Below are 16,770 nucleotides of genomic sequence, written 5' to 3' on the forward strand. Positions count from 1 at the left end.
GTTAATTATTTCTTCAAATTGTGTTCTGTGCACTAGGAATTATAAGAAACACTAGGGCCCGTATATCACAAAGAACTGCCTCTTTAAGAATAGTTAAAGCCAAATAACATCTGCCGCATTCAGATGTGGAATACATTAACATAGGAACATAGAAAATAGGAGCAGGAGTAGACCATTCGGCCCTTCGAGCCTGCTACACCATTCATTATGAACATGGCTGATTATCCAACTCAGTAACCTGTTCCCGCTTTCGCCCCATTTCTTTTGATCCCTTTAACCCCAAGAGCTATATCTAACACCTTCTTCAAAACATACAATGTTTTGACCTCAACTGCTTTCTGTGGTAGTGAATTCCACAGGTTCACCACTCTCTGGGTGAAGTAATTTCTCCTCATCTCAGTCCTGAATGGTTTAGCCCCTATCCTTAGACTATGACCCCTGGTTCTGGACTCCCCAGCATCGGGAACATCCTTCCTGCATCTACCCTGTCAAGTCCTGTTAGAATTTGATAGGTTTACATGTTGAGGCTAACAAGGTTCCAAACTAATTTCAAGTAACTAAAATAGATGGGATTCTGGTCGAAGAGTTGTTAGTACATGACCGATGCAAACTCTGCCTCTGTTCCTCTTTTCTGCACCTTAACAAGACAACAGAATACTGACAGCAGCATGTTATCGAAAGGCAGCCTCAATGACATATCAGTAAAATTATCAATTTTCTCTAGGTTCTCGTACATGTTAGGTAACCTAACACTGGAGATTCGCCACTATGAAATATCCTGTCTCATAAAGCCTTCAATTTACATGGAGTAAAATCATATTTATTGCTTCTCTTCAGTTTTTTCTAAGCCAAGGATAAGCAACAGTTTATGGAACCATTATGAAGTATGAAATCGTGTCGCGCTGGTACATGACTACATATTTTCTCTCTGATACCAAAAAATTAACAAAATCTATGTAAAGTCGAGTTGAAGAAAACACTGATCTTTTTTCTCGCTCTGTCACTCGCTTTCGCCATCTTGCTATCTGTCACTCTCTGGACCTGTCAGCTCTGGTCTCTCATCTTATCGGTGTTTTTTTTCTGTGGCTATGTTGCTCTCTGTCTCTCTTTCTGCCTTTCTCGCTGTCACACTGTCTCACTCTGAGTCATCTGTATCTGTCCCCTGCTTTATCCCATTGAGTCGCTCCCTCTCATGTGTCTATCTTCCTCTTTCGCTATCTTGCTCTCTCCCTTTCGCTCTCTCTCTCTATGTTTCTCTGCGTCTATCTGGGGTATCTTTTTCAGAGGCTGTACTGGTGCGTGTGCTTCTCACTGCCTCTCTCTGCCTCCGTACAACAGATTTTCAACAGTACGCGTGCCTGTGCCAAACTAAAGGTTAGTGCAAGGATAAAGCCATTATTAACATCTACCGAAAGAAACCACGAGCCATAAATTTTACCACGGTTAGTAACAGAAGTTAGCCATTGTAGAATGAAACACTGCTGACACTTGATATGGAGTCCATAAAAATGCTTATCTCTTCGGTAAACACAACTACAATGAAATTTTAAAGCAGATACATAATAATTATGTCTCAGTTTCGAAGCGACATTAAGTGGGATTCAGCGTCCAATACTGAAGTGGTAGCCTCTTAGAGGAAAGGAAAGTAACAAGAAATCCTACTACTCTGACTGGCCAAACTTAAATCTGTTGTTGTGCTAAATCCCAGTTAACACGAAAGCATAGAAATGAGATTTCAAGGCAATATATTTGGGTCAAATTTAATTGAGTTTTGTTTTGTTTCGTCTGACCTTCATATCACTGTCAGTGGCAATTCATTGCGATTGACCATGTTAGAGGATTAGCGATTTTACTCTGATTACACTTTCGTGGTGAATTAGGCAGATTTTGAAAAGCAATGCAAATATTTAACATCCACTTACAGAAGATCTGAAGGAGACAGATGCACTTCATTTCGCATGTGGTGTGTCCAAATAGGGCTGCAGCTCCCTCCATACAGGTGAGTGCTTCGGATCAGTCACTTCCTGTTCTGTTTACCTGAGAAGTGAAATCATAAAATCATACAGGGCAGAAGCAGGCTATTCGACCCATCGTGTCTGCGCCTGTCCTTTGAAAGAACTTGACAATTGTTTCCGTTCCAGTACGCTTACCCCACAGACTAGTATCTATTCACTTGGAGTCAACTTGGCCACAAAGACAGAAATAGCCAACTGTGTATAATAATCAGGCATTATAATTCTCTTTGCTTGATTGCACCCTTTGTTTCATCAGATTTGTGTGAACATTTCCACTGAACACCTAAACAAATCATTTCTGTCAAACATGTAGCATATCCTTCCTAAGCACATTGGTCGGTTTCGCATTCTTTCTCCCAACAAATGTAACGGCCAACATTCAGCCCCTTGCATGGTTCAATATAGGGAACGAGATACAGTAGACAGGAATGACCTGTTTCCCTAGCAGAGAATTAAATTACCAGGGTGCACAGATTTAAGGTGTTTGGTAGAAGGATTAGAGGGGACATGAGGAAAGACGTTTTCAGCCAGACGGTGGTGGGTGTCTGGAATTCACTGCCAGGAATAGTAGTGGCGGCAGAAACTCTCAACTATTTTAAAAGGTACCTGGACGTGCACCTAAAGTGCTGTAAACTGCAAAGCTATGGACCAGGTGCTGGAAGCTGGAATTAGATTGAGTGGTTAGTTTTTTGTTTCGACCAGCACGGACACGACGGGCTGAATGGCCGTCTATGGTTCTATGGTTCTATATTAGCCACATGCGCTTGCAAATCCTGAACCTCTACTTACGTAGATTGAGGTGACAATGAGTACCCCGAGACACACCCACAGATGTGGACTGCGCTGCCTATGCTCAAGGCGACTGCAGAGGAAGATAAGTGCAACTGGTGAGTGCATTTGTGAACTGAGGAAATTACAACATATGCAATGATGTTGTCCATCCGAACGCTGAAAATCTACTTAGCTCTGTCAACAGTTAAATGAATTCTTATCAGAAGTGAACAGCTGCAGTGCAGGTCAGAAACATCTCTGCAGATTTTATTCCATATGATTTATGGGAACTGCTAACACAGAGAAAGACCTGATCAAGAGGATAAAGGCATATAACATCCACTCATGCAGACAATGTGCGAAAAATGTGTGAAGCAATATTAGTTGTTGTGGTGTACCATTCAAATTAATAAATAGATGCTGTATGAATCGATTAACCCTATCAGTGCAACCATGAGCAGGTGTATAAGCCTTTGGCTACCTTGCAAGTATGACACATGTATATAGTGCATCTGCACTGCCCCAATGGTACAGGCATCCACTTAGTACTGTTACTGTCCTATTGGTTCCGGGTTGTAATCCGTAGGGAAACTGTCCTGCTAGTTCAGGCCTGCCATTCTTACGCATCCTGTTGTACTGTCTGTAACTATAACAATATAAAAAACAAGGTTGTAGAATGTAGAACTTGTTGCCCATTTCTAATTGCCCGTTTTGAGGAGGTGGTAGTGAACCACCTTCTTGAATACAATCTAATGGGTTGCTAGATTATTTCAGAGAGTAATTGCCAATTAAGCACTTTATTGAGGACCTTCAATTGATATAGCCCAGACCAACTAAAGATGGTAAATTTCCTCTGCTGAAGGACATTGCTGAATTAGGTGATTTTGCAACAACTATGTATTATCATTGTCACCATTGCTGATGCTAGCTTTTTAACAAAGACTTCACTGAATTAATTTAATTTAATTCCCCCTGCTGCTTTGGATATAATTTGTTGTTGTTGTTGAACTCGTGACTTTGTATCATTAGTCTAGGCCTCCGGGAAAGGAGGCATTGCTGGATCTGGTGCTGGGAAATGAGCAGGACCAAGTGACTGCTGGGGAGCACTTGAGTAACAGCAATCATCGTACAATAAATTCTACACTCGTAATGCAGAAGAGCACGAAAAGATATAAGGTAGAACGTCCAGATTGGAAGAGGTCAAATTTGAGTGCGTTGTGACAGGATTTAGCCAGGATGAAATGGAACTCAAGACTGTCTGGAAAACTGCAACAGAACAACGAGGTATCTTTAAGGAACAGGTGTTCAAGGTACAGGGTCGGTGTGTTACCAACAAGGGCGAAAGGTAGGGCAACTAATAACTCGGTTCTTTGGATGACCAGGGAGATAGAGATTATGATGAAACAAAAAAGAGGCTGTATGATGCATGTCAAGTGAATTCTTCAACGAGAACCAGGCCAATTATAATATGTTTAGAGGGGAAGTGAAGCAGAAAGTAAGACTGTCAAAGCGACAATATGGGAATAGGATGGCAGTCAATATAAAATGGAACACAAACATATTCTATTGGCGTGTCAATAGTAAGAGCAGTTGTGGAATTCAGCCTAATAGGGACAAAGTGCACAATATATGCTTAGGGATACAGAGCAAGGCTAGACTACTTAATGAATACTTTGGTGTTTATTAAGGAAGAAGAATCTGACAAACTATCAGTAGAATAAGGGGGAGTAGAGGCAATGGATAGGGTAAAAATTGTTAGAAATTTGGAATCGCACTTGAAGGAAATAAACTTGCAGGGCTACGGGGATTGAGTGGAGTGTGGGACTGACTGGATAGCTCCGTGGAAAATAGCATGGGCTCAATGGACCCAATGGCCTCCTTCTGTACAGTAAATGACTCCATCACTCACTGACATAATTTAATACATTTCCATCTGAAAACCTTGGAATTGTATCCTTTATGTGCAAGTTCATTAACGGTTCATTAATGCATCTCAAGAAATTCAGTGGTTCCCCCACCGAAGCATGAGGAAGAGCACTATATCTTTCCCTCTGGTCCAGAAAGAAAAATCAACCCGCCACGACTCATGGCTTTCTTTCTGTTAGCCGATTTTTTCTGCACGCTGCTCTTTCAATTCCATGCGGTTTCACTCTTTTGATGAGATTATCATGCAACTTTATCAAATGTCTTTTGGAAATCACATCAACTATACCATCTGCTTCAATTCTCCCCTTTACCTCACTAAATAGCTGAATCAAGTGGGACAAAAAGTGATTAATTTTTAACATTACCATATAGGCTATCATGTGCAAACCCATAATGTTCCCAGTGCGAATTCATTCTGTCCAGGAATATTGTAGGTAACGTTTAGCCATCACAGACACCATGTTGCCAGGCCTGTATTTGCCAGATTTCCACCCCTCCCCACTCCCCTTGCATTTTGTGTCCAATGGTGTTAAATTTGTAATCCTCCAGCTCTCTGGCACCAGCCCGAAATTTAAGAGGGCTCGGTAGATTGTGGCCAGAGCTTCATGAATCTGTACATTTACAGCCTTCAGTTACCTAGGTTCTATCTCATCCAAAGAAGGTGACTTTTCTACTTTGAGTATCGCTGAAGTACCCATTGGTTATTTATTTATTTTAATGTGTTTGGTGTCGCTACCACAGCCTGTTTCACTGTGAAATTGGCAGCATCATCTTCTCCACTGAATTTGGATACAATGTATTCATTTACTATCTCTATCATATGCCTCTGCCTGTAGGACAACTACTCCCTGTTGGCAGCTAATCTGTTCCACACTTCCTTTGATTCATCTTCAAGTAACACATGTTTTCTGAAAGACTGTTAAGTTTGCAAATATGGCTTAATCAACGCGTTAAACGTTTTTAATGGATTTGTTCAGGCAGCTACGAGAATCGAGTTCCTCTGTGTGTGGAATTAGCAATGAGCAGATGTCATCTGAAAATTAAAACCAAGCAATTTTGGAGAGAAATGAACAAACTACGTGCCACTTATATGTTAGTCAATCTCTGTACTCATCACCCTAAGATACTACAGATGTTCACGGACATTAGGGGATTTCAAGACTGAGATTGATAGATTTCCCAAGGGTAAATTTATCAAGCAATATGGCTGTCAGGCTGGGGAACGGAGTGAGACCACTAACCACCCAATCTAATTTAACTGCAGACCAGGCTCGAGTGGTTGAATGGCATGCTTGTCTTGTGTTCGTTTCTACTCTCGTCATAACCATCATCAACTCAATTCTTGTCTGAGTTGTCAAGCTTACCACTATCCATGAAGACAGGAGCTGACCAAGCAGCAGACGGCATAAAGTGTCCTTCACACCACAGTAAACAGGAAATCACACGATAAAAAAGGCAATGCATCTTTGCTGCAAGCTTTGCAAATGCATTTGCAAAAGATTGAAAGATAAGTGAGACGAAATGTATTTGTATTTAACTGGTTAACGACTGAAATGTTGATCAAGCGTCCAATTAAGCTTCAAGAGCATGACTGCTTCAAGTACTTAACTGGTCAAGTCATGTCCACAATGTGTTATTTTAAGCTCTACTGCAAAATAATATTGCAAGCACTAAAAAAACTCAATATTTCTTTTTGCAATTCGAGTAAACTGCGAATGAAACTTACAGTGAAGATGCATTGCTATAAATTTCTACAAAATTCCCTGCCTAATAATCTTAAGGTGTCGGTTTAGGTCACATTATATTAGTTTAGTTTGGAGATACAGCACTGAAACAGGCCCTTCGGCCCACCGAGTCTGTGCCGACCATCAACCACCCATTTTACTAATCCCATATTCCTACCACATCCCCACCTGTCCCTATATTTCCCTACCACCTACCTATACTAGGGGCAATTTATAATAGCCAATTTTCCTGTGAACCAGCAAGTCTTTGGCATTTGGGAGGAAACTGGAGCACCCAGAGAAAACCCACGCAGACACAGGGAGAACTTGCAAACTCCACACAGGCAGTACCCAGAATTGAACCCGGGTTGCTGGAGCTATGAGGCTACGGTGCTAACCACTGCGCCACTGTGTTTTCCCTTCACCTTCATTAATGCACTGATAGGCAGAAGTTACTGGAATGCGCGTGTAGTTGGAAATTGTGTCATGCTAACACTTTACTTTTTTTGTTTTCTGACTGACACTAGAAAATAAAAAATAAACTTATGATAGTAAAGGTGAGTTAACATAAACACTACTGCTCCATCCCTCTCTGTTTTTCCCCCTTACTGCCTATGGACGGTGGCCCAGTAGGAATGTCTCTAAACTTTTAATCCAGCGACGCACACCACTATCGCGGGGACATAGGTTTAAATGTCACTGCGGCAGCTCGTGGAATTTAATTAAATTAATTCATAAAATCGGGAGTTGAAAAATGTCATCAATTGTCGTAAAAAAAAAACAACTGGCTCACTAAAGTTCTTTAGAGAAGGAAATCTGTAATCCTTACCTGGTCTGTTTACATGTGACTCCAGACCCAGAGTAACTTGCTCGCTCTTAACTGCCATATGAAATGGCCGAAAGAGCCATTCAGTTGTTAACGGCAATTAAGGATGGGCAGCTAATGCTGACCTTGCAAGCGACACCCACATCACATGAAAGAATAATTTTTTAAAATCTCTCGGTCTGACTTTTTCTCTGTCTTTGCTGTATTTTTAGACACCTGTCCACCTGCAGGTTTTCCTTTCTCTAACTTTCCCCGCACCTTTCTCACTCTCTCCTTCTCGTCTTCGCTCCCTGTTTCACTGCCACTCTTCCGATTTATGATCTTTTCTTTTTCTGTTGAGTTATCTCTCTCCATCCTTCTCTGTGTCCATGCCACTGCCTGCATCTGGTTGTCGATTGCTGTCCCTTTATATAAGGCTGTCTTGATTATATTGTGTTGGTTAATCTGTGTCTATCTCTCTGCATTTCGTTATCACCCCTTCTGGTATTCTTTCTCTGTCTCTTTGTTTGTTGCATCCCTTTGATTCTGTGTCTCCTTCTGCATATCTTCCTCTTTCTCTGTCTAATTTGTTCTCTCTCTCTCTCTTCCTCCCTCTCTCTATTGTTCTCTCTCTGGTCGCTGCCTCTAACTCAGTATCCGTTGCTTTCTCTCTCTTTTCTCCATGTTTCTCAGAGTGTCTCGCTTTAAAATATAACAGTAACCATGCTTGTTCCATACAGAATCAGCAGTCAACGAGATGGGCTCAGATTGACATGGGGCTACAGAAAGAATGAATGCGAAGTTCGCCATCGTTAGCAAAATGCGGTAATAAAACCGTTACCGCCGAGGCGAGGTTGAAACTTGAAATGCATTGAATTGTTGATTTCTATTAAGAAAAGTACTACAACAATATGATTTTGACGCATTTTCTTCAAGCAAGATTAATGAATCGTACAAATAAAAATAAACACTGAAGTTTGGAAACAGTATTTAGTCAGTTGCATCTTTAAATCAGACAGAGTCTCGTAGAAAGCAAAAGTCTGTTGTTGCCCTAACCAAACGCGCTTAGCTCTATCATTGTACTAAGTTCTGATTAAAATGGAAAGGTAGGAATTACATTTCAAGGCATTTGAATTGAATATCTGACATTAAGATGCTGTTAGTATCATTACAGTGTGATGACGCCTCTTACAGAACTGGCCTTTTTACGCCAATAATAATTATATGGAGGTGAATGATGCAACTTTTCAAAGACAAGGCATATATTTGAGATTCACTTACAGAAGATAAGAAAGGATCAAATGTCCTTGATCTCTTCTGGGGGGAGTGGGGGCTAAATCCAATTCCCTCTGTGAAGATACGAGCTTCAGACCCAGATTTGAACCATAGAATCATTGAACAATTATGGCACAGGAGGAGTCCATTCAGCCTATCATGTCTGTGCCGGCAGAATAAAACTAGCCACTCAATCGAATCCCACCTTCCAGCACCTGGTCCGTACCCTTGCAGGTTACATCACTTCAGGTGCATGTCCAGGTACCTTTCAAATGAGTTGAGAGTTTCTGCCTCCACCGCCAATCCGGGCAGTGAGTTCCAGACACCCACTAACCTCTGGGTGAAAAAGTTTTTCCTCATGTTCCCGACAATCCTTCTACCAATCACCTTATAGCTGTGTCCAGTTTCCCTGAAAAGTGGGGTCATAGAATCATAAAGCACAGAAGACGACCTTTCGGCGCATCGTGCCTCTGTCGGCTCTTTGAATAAACTTTACAATTGGTGCTAATCCCCTGTTCTTCCTCTACAGCCTTGCATTTTCCCTTTACAGCTAGTTGTGCACCTTAAAGTGAGCAACCGACAGCTATGAAATACACCCACGGATCATAATGTAAAAAGTTGTCCTTCTCTTTGTTTCATTGCAGCATCTATTTAGTCAGATTAATGCGAACAATTCCATTCGGAGCCACAGAAATTCGACTAAACCAAACACAAAGGGTGTATTCCCTATCACATTGGTTCATCTCCAGTTCTGTTCCCGACAAAACATGCTTACCATATTCAGCCGCTGACTTGGTTCAACTCTGTCAAAGTCAATGGAGTGCCTGCGCAAATCCCGAAGCAGTACTTACATGGAATGAGGAGACAGCGGCTGCAGCGAGTTCCCCAAGAGCAGTCTGAAGCTGTGAACCTCACTGCGCATTCTCCAGCTCACTCCAGCTAAAGGTTAATCTTCATCTCTCGGAACCAATGATGCAATTCTCTTTTCTAAGAACTCAGGGGACCCAGAAAAGGTGTGGCCATCGCAGATCAGACGTACACTTCAGTGAAATGTCTCAAATTCTCAGTGCTGACGATGTGTTATAAAAGGTGGTCATCGTGGCTTTACTGATATTTAGGGTAACGCTTTAATTGCTTCCATTGGCACATGGAGAAAATGTGTCTCTATGGAGTGAGTATGAAAAACAAAGAACAAAGAACAGTACAGCACGGGAACAGGCCATTCGGCCCTCCAAGCTTGCGCCGATCTTGAAGCCTGCCTAAACTAACACCTTCTGTACTTCCGGGGCCCATATCCCTCTATTCCCTTCCTATTCATATATTTGTCAAGATGTCTCTTAAACGTCGTTATCGTATCTGCTTCCACCACCTCACCTGGCAGCAAGTTCCAGGCACTCACCACCCTCTGTGTAAAAAGCTTGCCTCCCACATCCGCTCTAAACTATGCCCCTCGCACCTTAAACCTATATCCCCTGGTAACTGACTCTTCCACCCTGGGAAAAAGCTTCTGACTATCCACTCTGTCCATGCCACTCATAACTTTGTAAACCTTTATCATGTCGCCCCTCCATCTCCGTCATTCCAGTGAAAACAATCCGAGTTTTTTCAACCTCTCCTCATAGCTAATGCCCTCCAGACCAGGCAACATCCTGGTAAACCTCCTCTGTTCCCTCTCCAAAGCCTCCACGTCCTTCTGGTAGTGTGGCGACCAGAATTGCACGCAATATTCTAAGTGTGGCCTAACTAAGGTTCTGTACAGCTGCAACATGACTTGCCAATTTTTATACTCTATGCCCCAACCGATGAAGGCAAGCATGCCGTATGCCTTCTTGACTACCTTATCAACCTGCGTTGCCACTTTCAGTGACCTGTGGACCTGTACGCCCAGATCTCTCTGCTTGTCAATACTCCTAAGAGTTCTGCCATTTACTGTATACCTCCCACCTGCATTAGACCTTCCAAAATGTATTACCTCAAATTTGTCCGGAATAAACTCCATCTGCCATTTCGCCGCCCAAGTCTCCAACCGATCTATAGCCTGCTGTATCCTTTGACAATCCTCATCATTATCCGCAACTCCACCAACCTTTGTGTCATCCACAATCTTACTAATCAGACCAGCTACATTTTCCTCCAAATCATTTATATATACTACAAGCAGCAAAGGTCCCAGCACTGATCCCTGCGGAACACCACTAGTCACATCCCTCCATTCAGAAAAACACCCATCCACTGTTACCCTCTGTCTTCTGTGACTGAGCCAGTTCTGTATCCGTCTTGCCAGCTCACCTCTGATCCCGTGTGACTTCACCTTTTGCACCAGTCTGCCATGCGGGACCTTGTCAAAGGCTTTACTAAAGTCCATATGGACAACATCCACCGCCCTTCCCTCATCAATCATCTTCGTCACTTCCTTAAAAATCAGTAAGACACGACCTCCCCTTCACAAAACCATGCTGTCTCTCGCTAATAACTTAGTTTGTTTCCAAATGGAAGTAAATGTTGTCCCGAAGAATCCTCTCTAATAGTTTCCCTACCACTGACGTAAGGCTCACCAGTCTATAATTTCCTAGATTATCCTTGCCACCCTTCTTAAACAAAGGAACAACATTGGCTATTCTCCAGTCCTCTGGGACCTCACCTGTAGCCAATGAGGATGCAAAGATTTCTGTCAAGGCCCCTGCAATTTCTTCCCTTGCCTCCCTCAGTATTCTAGGGTAGATCCCATCAGGCCCTGGGGACCTATCCACCTTAATGCTTTGCAAGACACCCAACACCTCCTCCTTTTTGATAATGAGATGACTGAGACTATCTGCACTCCCTTCCTGACATTGAAACGTTTGCCCCACAAGTACCAAGTATACCTACACTCTCCCACTGGTACAGGCGTCTATCCTGTTCTACTGGTACAAGTCTGTGATTCGTCCTTATATTGTCTTACTGGTACAGTTCTATACTTCTTTAAAACAATGTCCTAATTCTACAGGCCTATAATTAGCACCTCTACTGTCCTACTGCTGCACGGTAATTATATTTTCCTGCATTCTCCTACTGGTGCAGGTTTATAATTCGTACCAATATTGCCCTGCTGCTACAGGCCTATAAGTAATACCTGTTTGGTCCAAACAGTTCAGGTCAATAATTATTACTAATCCTGCCTTACGGTTACAGGCCTATTATCAGTACATATAGCACCTAAGTGGCACAGGTCGATGATTACTACCAATAAATTCTAACTCGTTTCAGTTTGTAACTAGCAACTGCACAATTCTACTGAGGCAGATCCAGGATTAGCACCGAGAATCTTTGACAGGTCCATGTCCATGATTAGTACTTACACATTGCGACAGGTGAAAGAATATAATCTGTACTGGTTCTGCAGTACTGGCACAACTCGTTGCAAGAAACAGAAATGTTTCCCCATTCCGCCTCTGGTTCCTTTTGCAACCAACATAACTGTCGTCCTCTAGTTACCAAGCCATATTTCGATGAAAAAAACTTGCAGATTCGTTTTCAGGGAACATTCTTGTTTTGCCAACCACCTACATTTCAGTCACACAGATTTTACACAAATTGCAATTAGCAATCATTTCTGGCCAATTCATTCATATTGAAATAGTCGATTTGTAAATCCCATTTATAGAGTTTTATTTTCATCTCTAATGTTCTATATTTTCTGAATGGGGTTTCGCATTAAGTGCCAGGTCTCGACTTCAGTCCTATAGCCAGATACTATCTAGTCTCAGTCGGTTAACTAACGGTCACAGTGCAGCTGTTCAGGGACCAGCTGCTCTCAGGAGTAATAGCAGCAAGTTTATGTAACAATAGTTAAGAGGTAATGTAACGAGACGATGCATGTGTTCAGTCTCAGCTAATCATGTCACCAGGACAGCGATGACTTGGAGTGACAATACTCCAGAGTGCTGTGCCGTTGTCTGTACACTTCCTTTCGATGTTCCATGTTATTCTGAACACATCTACCAACTGTCCTGTCAACCTCCTCTGACTCAATAAGAACAACTCCAGCTTCTCCAACTTAACCCTCAGATAAAATGCCTCATCCCTTGAAACATTCTGGTAAAGCTCCTCTGCATCCTCTCGTGGACCGTCACAGCCTTCCTAACTTGAGGTGAGCAGATCTGAACACAATACTCCAGTTGTGGCCGAACCAGGGCTTCAGAAATGTTCAGCATAACTTCCCTACTTTTGTGCACGATATCTATACTTATGAATCCCAAGATCCCATTCGCTTAGCTGCTCTTCCATTATGTCCTGTCACCTTTAAGGATCGGTGCACAATAATCCCAAAGTCCTTATGTCCCTGCACACACATTGGAATGGTGTGATTTGGTCTACATTGCGTCTCCCTATCCCTTATGCCCAAATGCAGCGCCTCGCACTTCTTATTAATTTTAATCTGGCACCTGCATCCACATTCTACTAGCCTATCCATTTTCTGTATTTCTTGTTGCAGTCTACTTGCATCATCCCCAATAATTCCTATGCCTCCAAAGATGATCTTAGCACTGAGCATTGGGGAATACCACTGCCTACCATCTGCCATTCAGAAAAAGAACAAACATTTACCACAACTTACTTTTTCCTATTCTTCAGTCCATATTTTAGCCACGCTGGCACTGGCCCTCTTTTCCCATGAGGCTCAATTTTGTTAGCCAGCCTTCTATGTGCTAATTTGTCAATCACTTTCTTAAAATCCATATGGACAGCATCCGTTGAGTTCCTTTATGCGCCTTCTCTGTTACTTCATCAAAATTCAATTCGATCAGTCAAACATAATCAACCTTTTACACATCAATGATCGCTCTCTATAATTATTGCAAACCTTGGCGCTGACTTTTCCCTTGATTATGTTTCTAAACTTTGTCCACCACTGAAGTAAAACCGACAGACTAGGAATATCCGCACTTTTTTTTCAAAGGAGTTCTATATTTGCCACTCCAATCCTCTGGCACCTCCACGGTGTCTAGGAAACATTGTAAGGTTATGGCAAGGGCTTCAGCTATCACCACTCCTCATTACATTGGTAACTTGGAAGGAGGGGGGGGGGGCAATCCGGACCAGGTGAATTATTCACTCTAAGCACAGCCTTTCCAGTACATCCGGTCTATCAATTTTAACCCATCCACTTTTACCTATTCCATCTCTGCTTCTACATAAATCTTATCAGCATCCTCTTCCTTTGCAAACACCGAATGAGAGTACGCATTCAGTATTCTAGCCTTGCCCTGCGTCTCTAAGCACATATCATCAATTTGTCCCCAGTGAACTCCGCACCTCATACCACACGCTTACTATTTAAATACCAGTGGAAGATTTACGTGTCTTTTCATGCAAATTGTCATTCTATTCTCATATTCTCTCTTCGCTAGTCTTATTTTCCTCTTCAGGTACCGTCTCAAAATATTGTATGCGGCCTCATTCTCACTTGAAGCATTCACCTGACATGCATCATATATCCTCTTTTTTGTTTCATTACCCAATTAGCCCAAGCGTTTTTCACCATCTTTCACCCTTGGTGGAATGTGTCTAGCCTGCACCTGAAACATCTCCTCCTTAAAGATCACCCATTGTTCCGTTACTGTATTTCTTGCCAATCTTTGTTTCCATTTTCCACCGGCTAGATCCCCTCTCATCTCATTGAAGTTAACCCTCTGCCAATTTAGAAGTTATTCTTTAGTTTTTGCTTGTTCGTCTCCATTACTAAGCCAAATTGTATGGTACAATGATTACTCTTACTCAAGTGTTTCCCCCACAACCTCGTGGTCCACTTGGGTCACAGCATTCCCCAGCACTAGATGTCACAATTTGTCCTTCCCAGTTGGACCGAGAATATTCTGGTCACGGAACACATTTCAGGGATTCCACCCCTGCCTTATCCTTTTCCTAACATTATCCCAATCGATATTTGGATAACAATGCCACCCAGTATATCCAATCTATAGTTCTTGCACATCTCTGTGATCTCCCGGCGGATTTGCCCCTCTTTCTCACAGAAACACACTATTTGGAGGCCTATAGCATGCTCCCAGTATCGTGGTATTATTGGCTTTGCTTCCCATCACTAACCAAATGGATTCTACGTTTGCATCCTCTAGGATGTCCTCTCTTTCCAACACTACAGTGATCTCTCTCGTCACTACTGCTCCTCGCCTCCCTTTTGCCTTCCCTATTTTCATTGAAAAATTTCAATCCATTAGTTTCAATCATCATTTTAAGCCATTTTCTGTTACTGCTACCACATTTTATTCACACACGGCCATTTGTACTTGGTAGCTCACTAACCTTATTCACCACACTTTGTGCGTTTGTATACTTGCATTGTTGAATTCTGATTGTATTCCTCGAGTCCTCCTTAGTCTGTTGGTATTAATAAGGTACTAGTTCTTCTCTAGTGCCATCCACCACTCTCACTCCTATCTGCACCTTAATCCTCGTTTCTTGCTCTATATGCTGATGTCCATTCCCCTGGAAATTTAGTTTTAACCCTCCCGATCACAACATTGAACCGCTCTGTGAAGTCATTGGCCCCAGTTCTGTTGAGGTGCAACACCTCCCTTTTCAATAAGTGCCTCCTGTCCTGGAATCTGAAGCAGTCCTTCATGCGCCATGCCTCAAACTATGCTTTGATTCTCCCTCTCTTCTTATTTCTACTCTTGTGAGCGTGCAGCCCTGGGAGTAATTCAATGATTACTAATTTTGAACTCATACTTTTTAACTTCCTCCCTAGCTCCTGAAACTCTGATGAAAAAATCTGAATACATACCCTACGGATGTTAGAAATGATGTGTACCATAAATTCTGGCTCACTCCCGTCCCCCTGCTGAATATTTAGCACCATCTCTGTGATGTCTCCTTGGCATCATAAAGGCACCCTACCATGCGGGACATTGACAATTACAGAAATGTCTGTCTTTCCCTTAACCATGGCATTTAGTATAAAAGCTGCAATTCTACTCTTTGCTGTTCCCTACTGTGCAGTTCCTTTGCCCATTGGTGCCATTATTTGGACTGGACTTCTTAAAATTTTGGTTACTTCCAGCAGACTCCAATGCTGAGTAGAAGTTTGAGAGTGCGATGTGGGCGTCACTGGCAAGGACATCATGTGCTGCAGACTCCTAATTTCTCTTCACTACTGAATCGTCTGGCGAGGCCTTTCAGGGTCAGATAAAGGGAAGACCTGGCATGTTCAGCAGATTTCCTTTCGTACAGCGACGTTAGTGAGCCTGGTGAGTCTTTATGGTAATCAAAAATGGCTTTATGGCCCCATTGCTGAGGCGAGATGCCACCTAACAATTTGATGCTTGAATTGAATTTAAACTCCACTGACAGCAGCCATAGGTTTTGAAGCTATGCACCCAAGGCATTAGCTTGTTCGGCTGGAATTCTAGTCTAGTGACACTACCTCTAAGGCACTGTCTCCCGCTCAGCACACACGTATCAAAATGATTCATCGAGTAATTACATAATTGCTTCTTGCTTTGTCTTTCTGTCTTTACAGTCTGCCATGCTAACCATATAAATTATTTTGTCGAGCGAGACAGAGAAACGTAGGATCAAGGTTGGGCATTTAGTCCATCAAACCCGTTATAAGATTCACTGAGGTCATGGATGATATGTACCTAACACCATACACCTGCCTTTGCTGCATATCCCTTAACAAAAAATCTATCCAACTCCGTTATATAATTAACCATTGATCTGCCATCAATTACTATTTGCAGAAGACAGGAAGCCACAAGAAGGCAATGATTTATTTTGTTAAAGTTAGAAATTATTTGGGAAAGGAATTGGATGGTTCTCTGCAATTAGAGTTTTCTGAGCGAATTATCTGGTGCATTTCCTTACATTGAAACTCTCATTACCATTCTAAAGCAATGTATTCGTTCTGAAGCGATTTGTCATGCCATGAGGTGTGATTGACGCTTTGGGGATGCATGGCATCTGCTTTATTCTCAAGTCTTCTGCAAATGAGTATCGCTGTTTTGCTAGTTCCATGATTTGAGCAAAACACATTGACAACTTCTAAGCAACCTGTCCATTCGTTCTCTTTGTTACAGCTACCTGAGTAATATCACTATCGGTGGACAAATCAATGTCCGTATCTACGCTGTTACAACGGAGGTGAGAGGAGTGCACAGTTTATGCTAGTTCCACTTCTCTACGGGTCACAATATATATTTTTCCCACTTACTGATATGGTCAATCATAGACTATTTTCATTCCAGAATAAAAC

The 16,770-nt window shown here is 42.2% G+C and overlaps 1 protein-coding gene across 2 annotated transcripts in view; it reads right to left on the reverse strand.

Annotated features, from left to right (window-relative positions):
• Positions 1-9,421, reverse strand: part of LOC137356137 (Fc receptor-like protein 5) — a 40,924-nt gene extending 31,503 nt beyond the window's left edge. For both annotated transcript variants that reach the window (XM_068021939.1, XM_068021940.1), the window contains exons 1-2: positions 9,368-9,421; positions 1,923-2,037 (exon numbers count right to left, since the gene is read on the reverse strand). In XM_068021939.1, the coding sequence (XP_067878040.1) occupies positions 1,923-1,995 (73 nt within the window). In that variant the 5' untranslated portion in view covers positions 1,996-2,037; positions 9,368-9,421. The remainder of the gene's footprint in view (positions 1-1,922; positions 2,038-9,367) is intronic.
• Between the last annotated feature and the right edge of the window lie 7,349 nt (positions 9,422-16,770).

The sequence above is a fragment of the Heterodontus francisci genome, chromosome 45 (assembly GCF_036365525.1).
Source record: "Heterodontus francisci isolate sHetFra1 chromosome 45, sHetFra1.hap1, whole genome shotgun sequence".
Taxonomy (NCBI): Eukaryota; Metazoa; Chordata; class Chondrichthyes; order Heterodontiformes; family Heterodontidae; genus Heterodontus; species Heterodontus francisci.